This window comes from Pygocentrus nattereri, chromosome 16, assembly GCF_015220715.1.
Source record: "Pygocentrus nattereri isolate fPygNat1 chromosome 16, fPygNat1.pri, whole genome shotgun sequence".
NCBI classification, from domain to species: domain Eukaryota; kingdom Metazoa; phylum Chordata; class Actinopteri; order Characiformes; family Serrasalmidae; genus Pygocentrus; species Pygocentrus nattereri.
The window spans coordinates 4,234,033-4,246,383 of record NC_051226.1 but is presented as its reverse complement, the minus strand read 5'-3'; the positions used below and the strand labels follow the sequence as shown (position 1 = coordinate 4,246,383).

General features: G+C 44.1%; 1 protein-coding gene across 1 annotated transcript in view; it reads right to left on the bottom strand.

Moving 5' to 3' along the window:
• stk10 (serine/threonine kinase 10) overlaps positions 1 to 12,351 on the bottom strand; it is a 108,831-nt gene that overhangs the window by 14,197 nt on the left and 82,283 nt on the right. Inside the window, exons 9-10 of the mRNA XM_037546126.1 lie at positions 11,117 to 11,764; positions 3,613 to 3,743 (exon numbers count right to left, since the gene is read on the bottom strand). Coding sequence (XP_037402023.1) covers positions 3,613 to 3,743; positions 11,117 to 11,764 — 779 coding nt within the window. The remainder of the gene's footprint in view (positions 1 to 3,612; positions 3,744 to 11,116; positions 11,765 to 12,351) is intronic.

The window sequence follows — 12,351 nt, the reverse complement described above, 5'->3', positions numbered from 1 at the left end:
GCCCCCTAGTGTGTGTGTTCACTAATGTGTATGTGGTGTTTCACTGCACGGATACGTCTAATGCGGAGGTGAAATTTCCCTGTTGTGGGACTAAGAAGGGAAAAAATTTACATTTAGTGGCACTGGAGATTATATATGGTGGTGTTTGACTTGTGCATAGTGCTGTGTTTATACTGTAGTGGAATACAGACAATAACACTAGTGCAGCATTTTTAAAGCTGAAAATAACCCCAGAGCACATTCTTTACTGCATGTAACTAAAATTACATGAAACCTCCTTTCTGACCAGCAGTCACTTTTTATAATAAACCACAGCAGTTAAACATTAATTCCAGCAACTTTCCAGCTCAAAATTCGGACTAATGACTGTGGGGTCACCAGTCAACCAAGGAATGATAAGAATGTGTCTGTGATACAGCAGAGCAGCTCAGATTCCTCCCAGACTGAGGTTCATGAGAATAATTTCACCCCTCTGCCTTATTAAATTACACTAGGCGGAGAAGAGAGATCCAGCAGCTGGACTGAGCATGTGGTCATACTTTATGCTGCTAACGGACAGCAAAGTTAAACATACTCTCACTTCTGAAGTGGAGTCAGCTCGAGTAACATTCATTCGGAGAGCATCCAGGCTCTTTCTGTCATTATCTGTGCAGCATCTCTATCAAGCTGCATCAGTCATTAATATCATGTAAAGGTTTACGGCACTGCATTGCCACTAGATGGCAGTAAAGGATGTCTCTGCCACCGGGGCTTTATCCATGTGTCTAACTGCAAAGCAAGCTTTCTTTATAGAAGCACATGAATGTGAACCGTGTAAAACGCGTGACGTGACGAAACCACCATTAACAGATAATAATGTCCCTTACAGAGTTTCTGTCCCAGCTGAGACGACAGATCAAAGCTACTCGAGTCTGAAAGGTGTAGATGTCCCCAGAGTCCAGGCCTCAGCATCGTTAAATGTGTTTGGGATTACTCGGACCGTGAGAACCAAAAAATACAACCAACTTCTAAGACTGATCTTTGGAGTAATGTAAAGCAGGGAAAGTATTTCGGCAGATTTCTTTGAAAAACTGAACCTCCTGAATAGCATGGAAGCTGTAGTAATAAGGAAAGTGTGACACAGTAAATGTTTAAAAACAATTATATCTGGATTTGTTGAGGTTTCTGTGAAACCGTTAAACATACGTTTATTTTTGCTTGCTGACCATTTTAATATTCTACAGCAGAGCACTGGATCCCTCAGGCCCATCAGTCTGACAGCTTTGTTTATTTCAGCTGTGTGTTTCTTCGTCCAACAATGTGGTTTCACTACAATACCCAACATGCATAAGGCCAACAACCACTGGGACAAAGAAACTCTGACGACCTGCTGCTGCACAGTTTGCGTTGGTCATCCTCTAGTCCTTCATCAGTGGTCACAGGACGCTGCCGGCTGGATGCTTTTGGTTGGTGGACTATTCTCAGTCCAGCAGTGACACTGAGGTGTTTAAAAACTCCAGCAGCACTGCTGTGTCTGATCCACTCGCACCAGCACAACACACACTAACACACCACCACCACGTCAGTGTTACTGCAGTGCTGAGAATGATCCACCACCCAAATAGCACCTGCTCTGTGAGGGTCCATGGGGGTCCTGACCACTGAAGAACAGGGTAACAGAGTATCAGAGAAACAGATGGACTACAGTCTGTAACTGTAGAACTACAAAGACCAGCTATACAGTAAGTGGAGCTGATAAAGTGGACATACACACACACACAGCTGCTGTCGGAAGAAAACCTCATATCTCCATTTTTGGCATAATGTGAAAGTGCCTGTCGTCCTTTACATTGTGTAGAAATTTCAGGATAAATGGACTAAAACAAACGGCCCGGAATGACTTGCAAATACTCTGGTTCCATTGAGTTACACTAAAAGTTTTTCCCGTCTCCTGTAAAGTTACCGTTTTAGAGATACGAGGTTTCTTCCGACAACAGTCCTCCCTGAGGAGTCAACCTGAAACTGCTTGCCCGTTTCCAAGGGTTCCTCCCACCTTCCAGACACATCATTGGAAGAATCTTCAAACCAGAAAATCTTGCTCTAGACTTCACGGTAGCTTTGCTGAACATAACTCTACAGAGTGCATCACTCAGTCTTTCCCAACTCTGATTAGAGGCTCTCCCGGTCGGCAGAGTTTTGACGGGATTGACGCTGTCATTAAGCCAACTGGATACTTAATGAAGTATATCAGTGCCTCGGGGGGCAGTGTGAAGAGCATTAGAGTCCAGGATTATTCCATTAACAGCACGAGAATTTTTAGTGACTTGTCGCATTAATACAGAATTCAGGAGCTGTGAGGTGGATATAGGTGAGTGTACAGCGAGTCACTCAGCCAGATTTTACGAGCGCAACTATCCATGTCATAAAGACCGATTTAGACCAACTGTAGAAAGTCTGTAAACAACAACCAGTTAACTGCAGGAACAAGTAGCTGACTGGACGTCAGCCCATAATGACATATGTTTTGCTTTTAGAGTTTGTGGTTTTTTTCCCCTCAAAACATTTTATTTTCGCAAATGTTGCCACTTTTTCACAAACCTCTTAAAAACTAAACATCGTCATACATGTCAATTACCATAAAAACGTCTTCAAGTATCATTATACTGCAAGTGTCCCTCCTGAGCCGAGTCACATTACCAGGTAATTATAATCAAGTCCTGCTGGTCTAGAATCAGATCTGGGAAAACACCAAAAAGGGCAGTGCAGGGGCTCTCCAGAAGCAGGGTTGGGAAACATGGATATAACGGATTCGTAAGCAGATGGAAAACTCAGTCTCAGCCTCTCTGCCTCCACTAGAGCTGATTTCTTAATGCTTGCAAACACAAAGCATCCCTTGTGTATTAGTGTGGCACTCTCAGAGGGCCTAAAATAGGCTGTTTACTCAGAGCACATCTCAAGAGAGTGATCAACTGCTCAGGAGAAAGAAAGAGCACCGGGGGTCTTCTTTTACCCTGGCTTCATTAGAGTGATCTTTCAGTGGAAAAGCTTGTTCACACACTTTTCTCCTCAGACTAAATGTCAGGACATGTTTGGTGTCTGTAGTTTTGCACTGGAGCTACGAGACTAATGTAGTGCTTCATTCTGTAGATGTTCACTATAACGTTCTTCTGAAACGAAGGGTGTTAATAGTGAGTTTGTCCACTTCTGCTGCAGTAATGGCCTCTACTCTTCTAGATAATGGAACATTGCTGTGAGGATCTGATTGCACTCATAAGAGCATTAGTGAAGTCAGGTACTGATGTTGGGTGATCAGTTCTGGATCACTCCAGCTTATCCAAAAAGTACTGGACGGAGCTCCATCACTCCACAGAACAGCTCCACAGCCCAATGCTGGGGGCTTTATACCCCTCTAGGCTCATGTGTGGCATCGGTCGCAGTGACCTCATGTGCGGCTGCTCCAGAGTTCCTCATTCTATTGGACAATGCTTTTCTATTGTACCAGCTGTGTGAGTGATCTGAAGACCTGTATGGGCAATAGGTGTGTGTGTGTGTGTGTGTGTGTGTGTGTGTGTGTGTGTGTGTGTGTGTGTGTGTGTGTGTGTGTGTAGGTATGTGCATTTTACAGGAACTTGCCTGAGAAATCTCATTTCCTCATCTTTCTTGTCATCGTCGCTGATGATTTTGGAGGTGGTAACACTGACCTCCACTCCATCCACCACAAACTTGCGCGTGCGCTTCAGCGTTCCACGTAACAAACGTGAATCCTACAGAGAGAGAGAGAGAGAGAGAGAGAGAGAGAGAGAGAGAGAGAGAGAGAGAGAGAGAGAGAGAGAGAGAGAGAGAGAATAAGAGAGAGAGAGAGAGAGAGAGAGAGAGAGAGAGAGAGAGAGAGAGAGAGAGAGCGAGACAGAGAGAGAGAGAGAGAGAGAGAGAGAGAGAGAGAGAGAGAGAGAGAGAGAGAATGAGAGAGAGAGAGAGAGAGAGGGAGAGAGCGACAGAGAGAGAGCGACAGAGAGAGAGAGAGCGACAGAGAGAGAGAGCGACAGAGAGAGAGAGAGAGAGAGAGAGAGAGAGAGAGAGAGAGAGAGCGACAGAGAGAGAGCGACAGAGAGAGAGAGAGAGAGCGACAGAGAGAGAGAGAGAGAGAGAGACAGAGAGAGAGAGAGAGAGAGAGAGAGAGCGACAGAGAGAGAGAGAGAGAGAGAGAGAGAGAGAGAGAGAGAGAGAGAGAGAGAGAGAGAGAGAGAGAGAGAGAGAGAGAGAGATTTTTAATATTGGCGATCAAATACTGAATTTTGTGATGTGTTATATGGTCCTAATAATTTGAATTACAGTAAATAACTACCAGATTACTGAAATCACTACCGGCCTAGAAATTCAATATCAGAGCAGCTACAGCCGAGGCAAACTCAGCAAAGCAAATGACAAACAGGAAAACAAAGGGAGGAGAAAAACTAGACGCTGTGTAGAGAGAGATAAGGAGTGTAAGAGAAAGAGGGAGGAGGAAATGTGAATTAAGCTTAATGGACGAATGTGAGGTCACTGTACAGGAAGGAGTGAGATTTGGCTAATTTCGCAGATCCGGCTGAAACTACACAGGGGTTATTCTGGGGTAGGAAGTGACAGCATTACTTATCTACAGCCTGGCCTGGGGCTCCAACACAAAGCTCAGGAGGTCTAGACTGTATGAAGCTCAGGAGATTTAGAACCTAGAAAGCTCAGGAGATTTACAGTCTAAAAAGCTCAGGAGGTCTAGACCCTAGGAAGCGCAGGAGGTCTAGACCCTAGGAAGCGCAGGAGGACTAGACCCTAGGAAGCGCAGGAGGTCTAGAGTTTATAAAGCTCAGGAGGTCTAGAGTTTATAAAGCTCAGGAGGTCTAGAGTTTATAAAGCTCAGGAGGTCTTGATTCTATGAAGCTCAGGAGGTCTAGAGTTTATAAAGCTCAGGAGGTCTTGATTCTATGAAGCTTGGGAGGATGTAGACTCTAGGAAGCTCAGTAGGTCTAGAGTTTATAAAGTACAGGAGGTGTTGCCCGCATGAAGCTCAGGAGATCTAGACTCTAGGCAGCTCAGTAGGTCTAGAGTTTATAAAGCTCAGGAGATCTAGACTCTAGAAAGCTCAGGAAAGTCTAGACTGTATGAAGCTCAGGAGGTCTAGACTCCAGAAAGTATTTAATCCATAATGACCGAACTGTGGCAATGGCTTTGAATACACAGATGGATAAATATTAAGGCAAGAATAAAGTCGCAATACTTGAAGTAGCCGTCTGTAGAGTATGCATCCTGTCATATACCTCAACACATTTGTCAATGCAGTCCATACGTCTATAGGCTGTAAAATGATTGGTCACTTAGCTTCTGTGGTTGAGCAGTTTTAAACTGGGGGGTTGGGGATATCCCTAATCACATACCCCTACTTGCACATAACCTCCCATTTTAGGTAAACAAATGTAACTGGACAAATGATTATGGCATTAAGTAAAACAAACAGTCACGTTTGACACTTGGTTACAAACACTCTGCAAATGTTTTACAGACAGATCAGAATCAATAAGCTGGCCTTTAGGCCTCAGCAGGTATCCTGGGACGTGGTGGGAAGAAGGGACATCACTAAACTTCTGGAAGCTAAGCGTCTATTTACTGCAGCCAGCTGAGTAAACATGCTTCTATTGAAAAAAGAAAAAAAGGCCAAAAAGCCAGTGTAAGCAAACAGTTCATGTCTGCCATGCTGGAGTTGATCCCCAAAAAGACTCATTTCTTCTACCTTTCTACACCTCATCTGATCTTATGTTCATTTCCATTCGCTGCATTTAAAGTTAATAAAAACATTTACAAAGCGCGTCTTCCCGTGTTCTACGCCATCGCAGTGAAAATGAGCATCTTACAAACTAAAATAAGCCTCACCGCTGACTACATTCCACACTGCTCACAGTAACAGTGAAGAGCTGGAGTCCAATTCAAAAGAAAAAAAAAAACAGTGCTGAATAATCTTGTTCTGGAAAAAATGTGCATATTACAAATGACCGCCTGCTCTGAGTGATGAATAGAATACCAGGGATGGCAGCCCATCAGTCCATCAACCAGAAACTGCCCATGACAATGGACACATACAGAAGCAGCACGGCAGAGCAGAATGGGCCTCGGACAAAGAGGCGTTGGTAGAAATGGATGGAAAAAGTGACAGTAATCAGCACACTGGCTGCTTGGGAGAAGGAGGGAGAGAGAGGAGCTTCAGATAACTGATAGAACAAAAAGCAGAAAGAGGGAGAGAGGAAGATGGGGGAGAGAGAGGGGGACAGAGAGAGGGGGACAAAGAAAGGGGGGCCAACAGAGGGGGACAGAGAGAGAGACAGAGTAAGGAGAGAGAGAAGGAGAGAGAGAGAAGGAGAGAAAGAGAGAGAGAGAGAGAAAGAGAGAGAGAGAAGGAGAGAGAGAGAGAAGGAGAGAAAGAGAGAGAGAGAGACAGAGAGAGAGAGAGAGGGAGAGAGAGAGAGAGAGACAGAGAGAGAGAGAGAGAGAGAGAGAGAGAGAGAGACAGAGAGAGAGAGAGAGAGAGAGAGAGAGAGAGAGAGAGAGAGACAGAGAGAGAGAGAGAGAGAGAGAGAGAGAGAGACAGAGAGAGAGAGAGAGAGAGAGAGAGAGAGAGAGAGAGAGAGAGAGAGAGAGAGAGAGAGAGAGACAGACAGACAGAGAGAGACAGAGAGAACAGAACTGTATATGCTTCTGTTTAATAACAAATATAGCAGAGTGGCATGAGAAGTCATAACAGCTCCTGATGTGTCTGTAACAGCTGCTCTTCTATTGTTCTTTTTGTTTGTTCTCTGTTGGGTGAGGCTAAATAATCCACCATTACAGGCTACAGACAAATAACTACCATGTTTCCAATCGTCACGGGAAGCCGTGCTGATACCATCATTCATTTATGAACTGAATTTTCTTTCCCCCCCAGTTCAATTGTGTAATAATCCTCTGAACCCTTACGAGGACCCTTACTATACCGAAAACACAACTTAAGAGACTGAAACTTTCAAATGGCAAGAGCTGCAATTGTTTTACATTAAGCTTTATCACAAGCGCTTTTAAGAGTGGAAATTAAACCTCATAACCCAGAGCTGCTGACGTGCCCTTAGATGAGTTAGAACAGTCAGAGGCAACCAAAACTCCATGTGTTGTGACATCACAACCACAACTTACTGGCAGTTTAGCACGTTAAAGATTCCAGGGTCAAGCTGCAAGTCAGAAAAGGTGGATTTTCTAGGTTTCTTGGCCAGAAAAAAACAGGCCTGAACTTATAGATAATAATCACAATTTAAACTAAAGTCACAATGTTAATCAGAAAAAAATCCACAGATTGTTCAGCCTTAATTCCTACATGGACATTTATTATTCATCTATTCCTCCAAGTATTCATAACCATTTCTAATGCCTTCCATCTTTTATCTCTGAGCAGCCTGACTTAGATATAACAAAGCAGCATACAGTCACAGCTTCTTTCTCTGATGTCAGTATTTACGGCTGATACGATGAAGAAACTGCCCTCAGCAAATCGGTCTGAGGAACTTCTGCTGTGCTATCAGTGGTGGACGTTAACAATGTAATTAGTTTCTGTACTTTAGTATTTTTGGTGTATCTGTACTGAAGTTTCTCCGTTCTGGGCGACTTTTTCCTTTCACTCCACTACATTTCAGAGTCTAATATCGACTTTTTCCTTTCACTCCACTACATTTCAGAGTCTAATATCCGACTTTTTCCTTTCACTCCACTACATTTCAGAGTCTAATATCCGACTTTTTCCTCCTACATTTTGAGAAATCTGTCGTTCCTTTTGGTTTCTGTGTGTATAAAAACGTAACATGTCAAAACGAAAGAAGCGCAAAGCCAGAGCACCAATCAGGGCCCAGCGGTCACTTTGTTTAGAGCTGGTTTTGACCTGTTGGTCATACCGACCCAGTGCAGCACGCGGTTCAACGTCAGCGCAGCAGCGTAAAACTTTGGGAGAGTCTGTTCAACATAAATGATGAACTAACCTAACTTTGTGTAAATAGAGCTCAATATAGAAATATGTCCACATATGCAGTCGAGACTGACGCGGCTTTTTTCTGAATTTCTACAAACACCATTTCATTTTATAGTAAATGAGTTTGGGCTGGTTTATGTTTATGAACAGACGCCTACAGATCAACATAGTAAAGGAGCTCATCTGTGATCCTGAGTTTAAAGCCAGTTTTTATTCAACTTAAACTTGGAACTAAGTTGTAAATAAATCTGAAACTGAAACTTTGCTTGTGTGTAAAAAGTGATTTCAGAGCCACTCGGTTCTCCCTGATGGAAACTGTTTACCTTCAGTGTTTTGTGCTTCTGATCATTTTAATAGACGTCAGCGTCACTAATTAATGACGTTCTATTAAAAGACTGGTTTACCAAGAGAGACGCTGGAGGACTTTCACCTGAAATGAGTTCATGAAGCCAGTCTGGTTATAAAAATGATAACAGGAAATCAGAGCCAGAATTACTCTTTTAGTACTTTTACTTTATACTTAAGTACATTTGAAGGGAAATACTTTAGTACTTTTACTCAAGTGGAGGTCTAAAGGGAGGAACTTCTACTTTTACTGGAGTGATATTTTACCCTGGGCGTCTCGACTTTAACTCCAGTACATGGTTTGTGTACTTCGTCCAACACCGTGTGCTATACAGCATTATTAAGGCTTCAAATAAACGTGTTAACTTGGCTGCAATCAACGCTAACAGCTGACTCTGGAGAACCCTCAGTTCAAACTATCAGAGGTTTATTCCCTAAACATCTTGAAAAGAAATAAAAAATGTCACTGATGTGAAGCGCAACTCTTATGACCCACCAGAAGCTACTTAAGTGTTCACAGCACCCCCTTATGGAAAGCCTGGTAAACATGAGTGAGTGAGTAGCTTCACATCTCTAAATCAACACCTGATCTTTCCCAGCAATGATGACAAACAAAAAACCTGACCTGAATAGTGAGCTCTGAATTTAGGAAAAGTGGGGGTATTGATGGGCTCTCTGCATGTTCTGGGTGGGGGTGTAGAAGAGCTCTCTGCATGTTCTGGGTGGGGGTGTAGAAGAGTTCTCTGCAGGTTCTGGGTGGGGGTGTAGAAGAGTTCTCTGCAGGTTCTGGGTGGGGGTGTAGATGGGCTCTGTCTGTTCTGGGTGGGGGTGTAGAAAGGCTCTCTGTAGGTTCTGGGTGGGGGTGTGGATGTGCTCTGTCTGTTCTGGGTGGGGCTGTAGAAAGGCTCTCTGTAGGTTCTGGGTGGGGGTGTGGATGTGCTCTGTCTGTTCTGGGTGGGGCTGTAGAAAGGCTCTCTGTAGGTTCTGGGTGGGGGTGTAGATGGGCTCTCTGCATGGTTTTCATGGAGATGCAGACAGACTGTACACGCTTTTTTTGGTGGGGGTGCAGACAGACTCTCCTCTGTTCGTCCTTTCCCACACTCCGCTCCAGCTCAGTAACTCTACTGTACTGCTGTACCACCCACTGCCCACTGAAGCCTCTTTTTCCCCCAGAATGTTCCACCAGCTCTCATAAGCAGGGCCACTGTTCAGAAGCATTTCTCTGCTATACAGGACCAGCTCTCTGGTACAGGGGCATAAGGAGCTGAAGCAACACTCATGCTGCCAAGGCCATGGCACTGTCAATCACCATGTGGTCTCCTAGATTTGAACTCCGTTTTAATAAGAGGGGAACCTTTAGGGCCTTCTAGACCTTCAGAGAAGGACTTATGATTTCGGGGAGCTAAATATTACAAGTGTTAGTTCAATTTTATTTCATAGAAGCATCAGGTTTGCTGTATTTTAGTAATAGTCTTTTTCACACTCTGATCATTTTGACTGTAAAAGGAGGGGATAAAATACTGAAACTGCAAAAGGAAATCAGGATTGTTTTTCCCCTTGTTAGATTCAGGCAAGGACGCTCACCCTCCGGCCAGGACCTCAGGAGCTGGACTGAAGGCTCTATGCATCTGATTAACTACCACCACAATAACGGTCAGTGACAGAGGAATCAACCAAATCAAGTTTTCCTCTTACAGCAGCAGAAAATTGCTGATCCGGAGTCAGAACACAGAGTTTAAACTGAGCATAGGAAAAGAGACAGGAATAGAGAAAATTAAATAAATAAAGCAAGAGATGAGCAACAAAGTGTTACCTGACCGTTTTCCCACTACCACAAATGTAGTCAAAAAGCCATGACGTGTCTGGAGTCTTCAGGATCAGTGCTTTTTAGCTACATGAAGTACTTCAGGCGTATCTAAGCTTCGTCATTCTGCCCAATTAAGAACACCTGGGTCTAGGGAGCCTTTCTGCTAGGGACAAATCGCTGCTATTGCGCCTACGGTCAACAAAAATGTTCCAAACCTGTTGCATTTTGTCTTCTCTGTATACCCCCAACACCACCCCCCCCCACCCCCAACTCCCCCGAATGTTGCTGGATCATCTGAATTAACAGGATGGTAAATAGTCAAAATATGAACGTTATTACAGGCAAGCTAACACGCATTAAACTGACATCATAAGACTGACAACCTCAGCAAAACAGCACTTAAGCTTTGCCAAATGTGGCAGTTCAGAGATCTGACAGTGGTCGTCTAGAGTTTGCTTAGCGGGCGTTGTTGTATCATAGCGTTGAAGTTTAATAATAGATTTATCATCATTTCAGTGTACAGGAGTGTTAGCTTGCTTGTAGCACGGCTAAATGTAGCCACATTTCAGAAGATCCAATGACAATCAGGGAAAAGTGCACATTTGTCAATATCCATTCATCCTTCAATCCATCCTTCTATCTATATGTTATCTATCCATCCATACATCACTCCATTCATCCATTAATCTATTTATCCAGTGTGATGGTGGCAGTTTCCGGAAACATCATTCATTTTTTTCCCCACAGAGAAAAACCTTTTAGACCCGGAGTTCCTAATATGGTCATGAAGCCGACCACACGATGATACACAACTTCAGCTGTCTATTGGTTTTCTGCAATAAAACAAGCCAACTTCAGAGACCAATCATATCTCGGCTGATTGACTACATTTGAAGAAAGAAGGAAAATTGTGTCATTTTTTTTTTTCGCCAAGCTTTGCAGGTGAACACATTCACACACAGACCTACCCGAACAGACACGGAGCCGGTGTCTTTGTTTACTGAGATGTCCCCCGAGGTGTTCAGGCTGAGGTCCATGCTGCCTGTGTCCGAGTAGCGCTTCACTATCCCTCCGTTAGCGCGAGGCGGCGTGCCCTTCGTATACTCTCCCACAACTGCCTCTGACCCTGCAGCTCCATTTCTCATCAGTGGGGGCAGCGTGGAGATCAGAGAGGAACCTGGCATTCCCTCATCGCGATGTTTGCCCGGCTGCTCCTCACGCTCTTCCGGGTTCTCCACAGTTGGCAGAGGCCCACTGGGCTCTGCAGGCGTCAAAGGTGAAGGTGACTCTGACTCCAAAGTCTCTGCCCCCTTGACCTCCTTTTCCGAAGTAGGCGTGCTTTGGCCGTCTTCGATGCCTGAATCGGAGCTGGAGGTTTTTCCAGACGTCTCGCTTTCAGGCTTGTCGTGATCCATCAGAAGCTCTTCTTCAGGAAGTTTGTCACTAAGCTCCTCCTCTTTGTGAGGATCCTCAGGCATGGCTGTCTCGTGTTCTGTCTCTGCTGGGCTCTCAGGGGCTTCAGGTGTTTCGGGTGTTTCTGGAGCTTCGGGCGATTCGCCGACTGCGTGGTCCTCCAGACTGGTCTGACTGGTTTCAGATGGATCTTTGCCTGGGGGCTGCAGATGGAAGAGAAAACAAAGCAGTCAATTTGACTGTTTCACTTTAGGCTTTGCTCCAGTTACAACTAAAATGGAAATTAAACCATTTTGCTTCTTCACGAGTCGAAAACAGCACAGCTTAGGGTGTTTATTATAAATTAAAGGGCAGATATCCTGCATATTTGTTGTACCTTAGCTGTTCCCCTGGGTGCACTTATAACATCTGTGTGCTTTTACACACAAAAAACAGTCATAATTAGTTTTTTTACATGACCAATTTCCAACTTCTCTTTATCTCTTAGAGTTCAACAGGTTATTTTTGTTACTGTGCCTTTAAGACTGATATACGAGCTCTGTTCTGATTGGCTGCTCTGTATCATGCCATACTCAAAAAGTAGTTCAGCCTGAAACACTCCTTTCAGCTTCAGGATGAATGGCCAGAGCTAAACCACGGCAGGCTGAATAGACAGACCTGTTGCTTTTTGTGACGTCACATAAACGAGGATTTCAAAACTTTTTGCAGCCTAGTTTCAATATAAGGACTGTATGCACTGGTGAGTAAATGTGTGGCACATTGACACTTTAACAATGTTTACGAACTATAT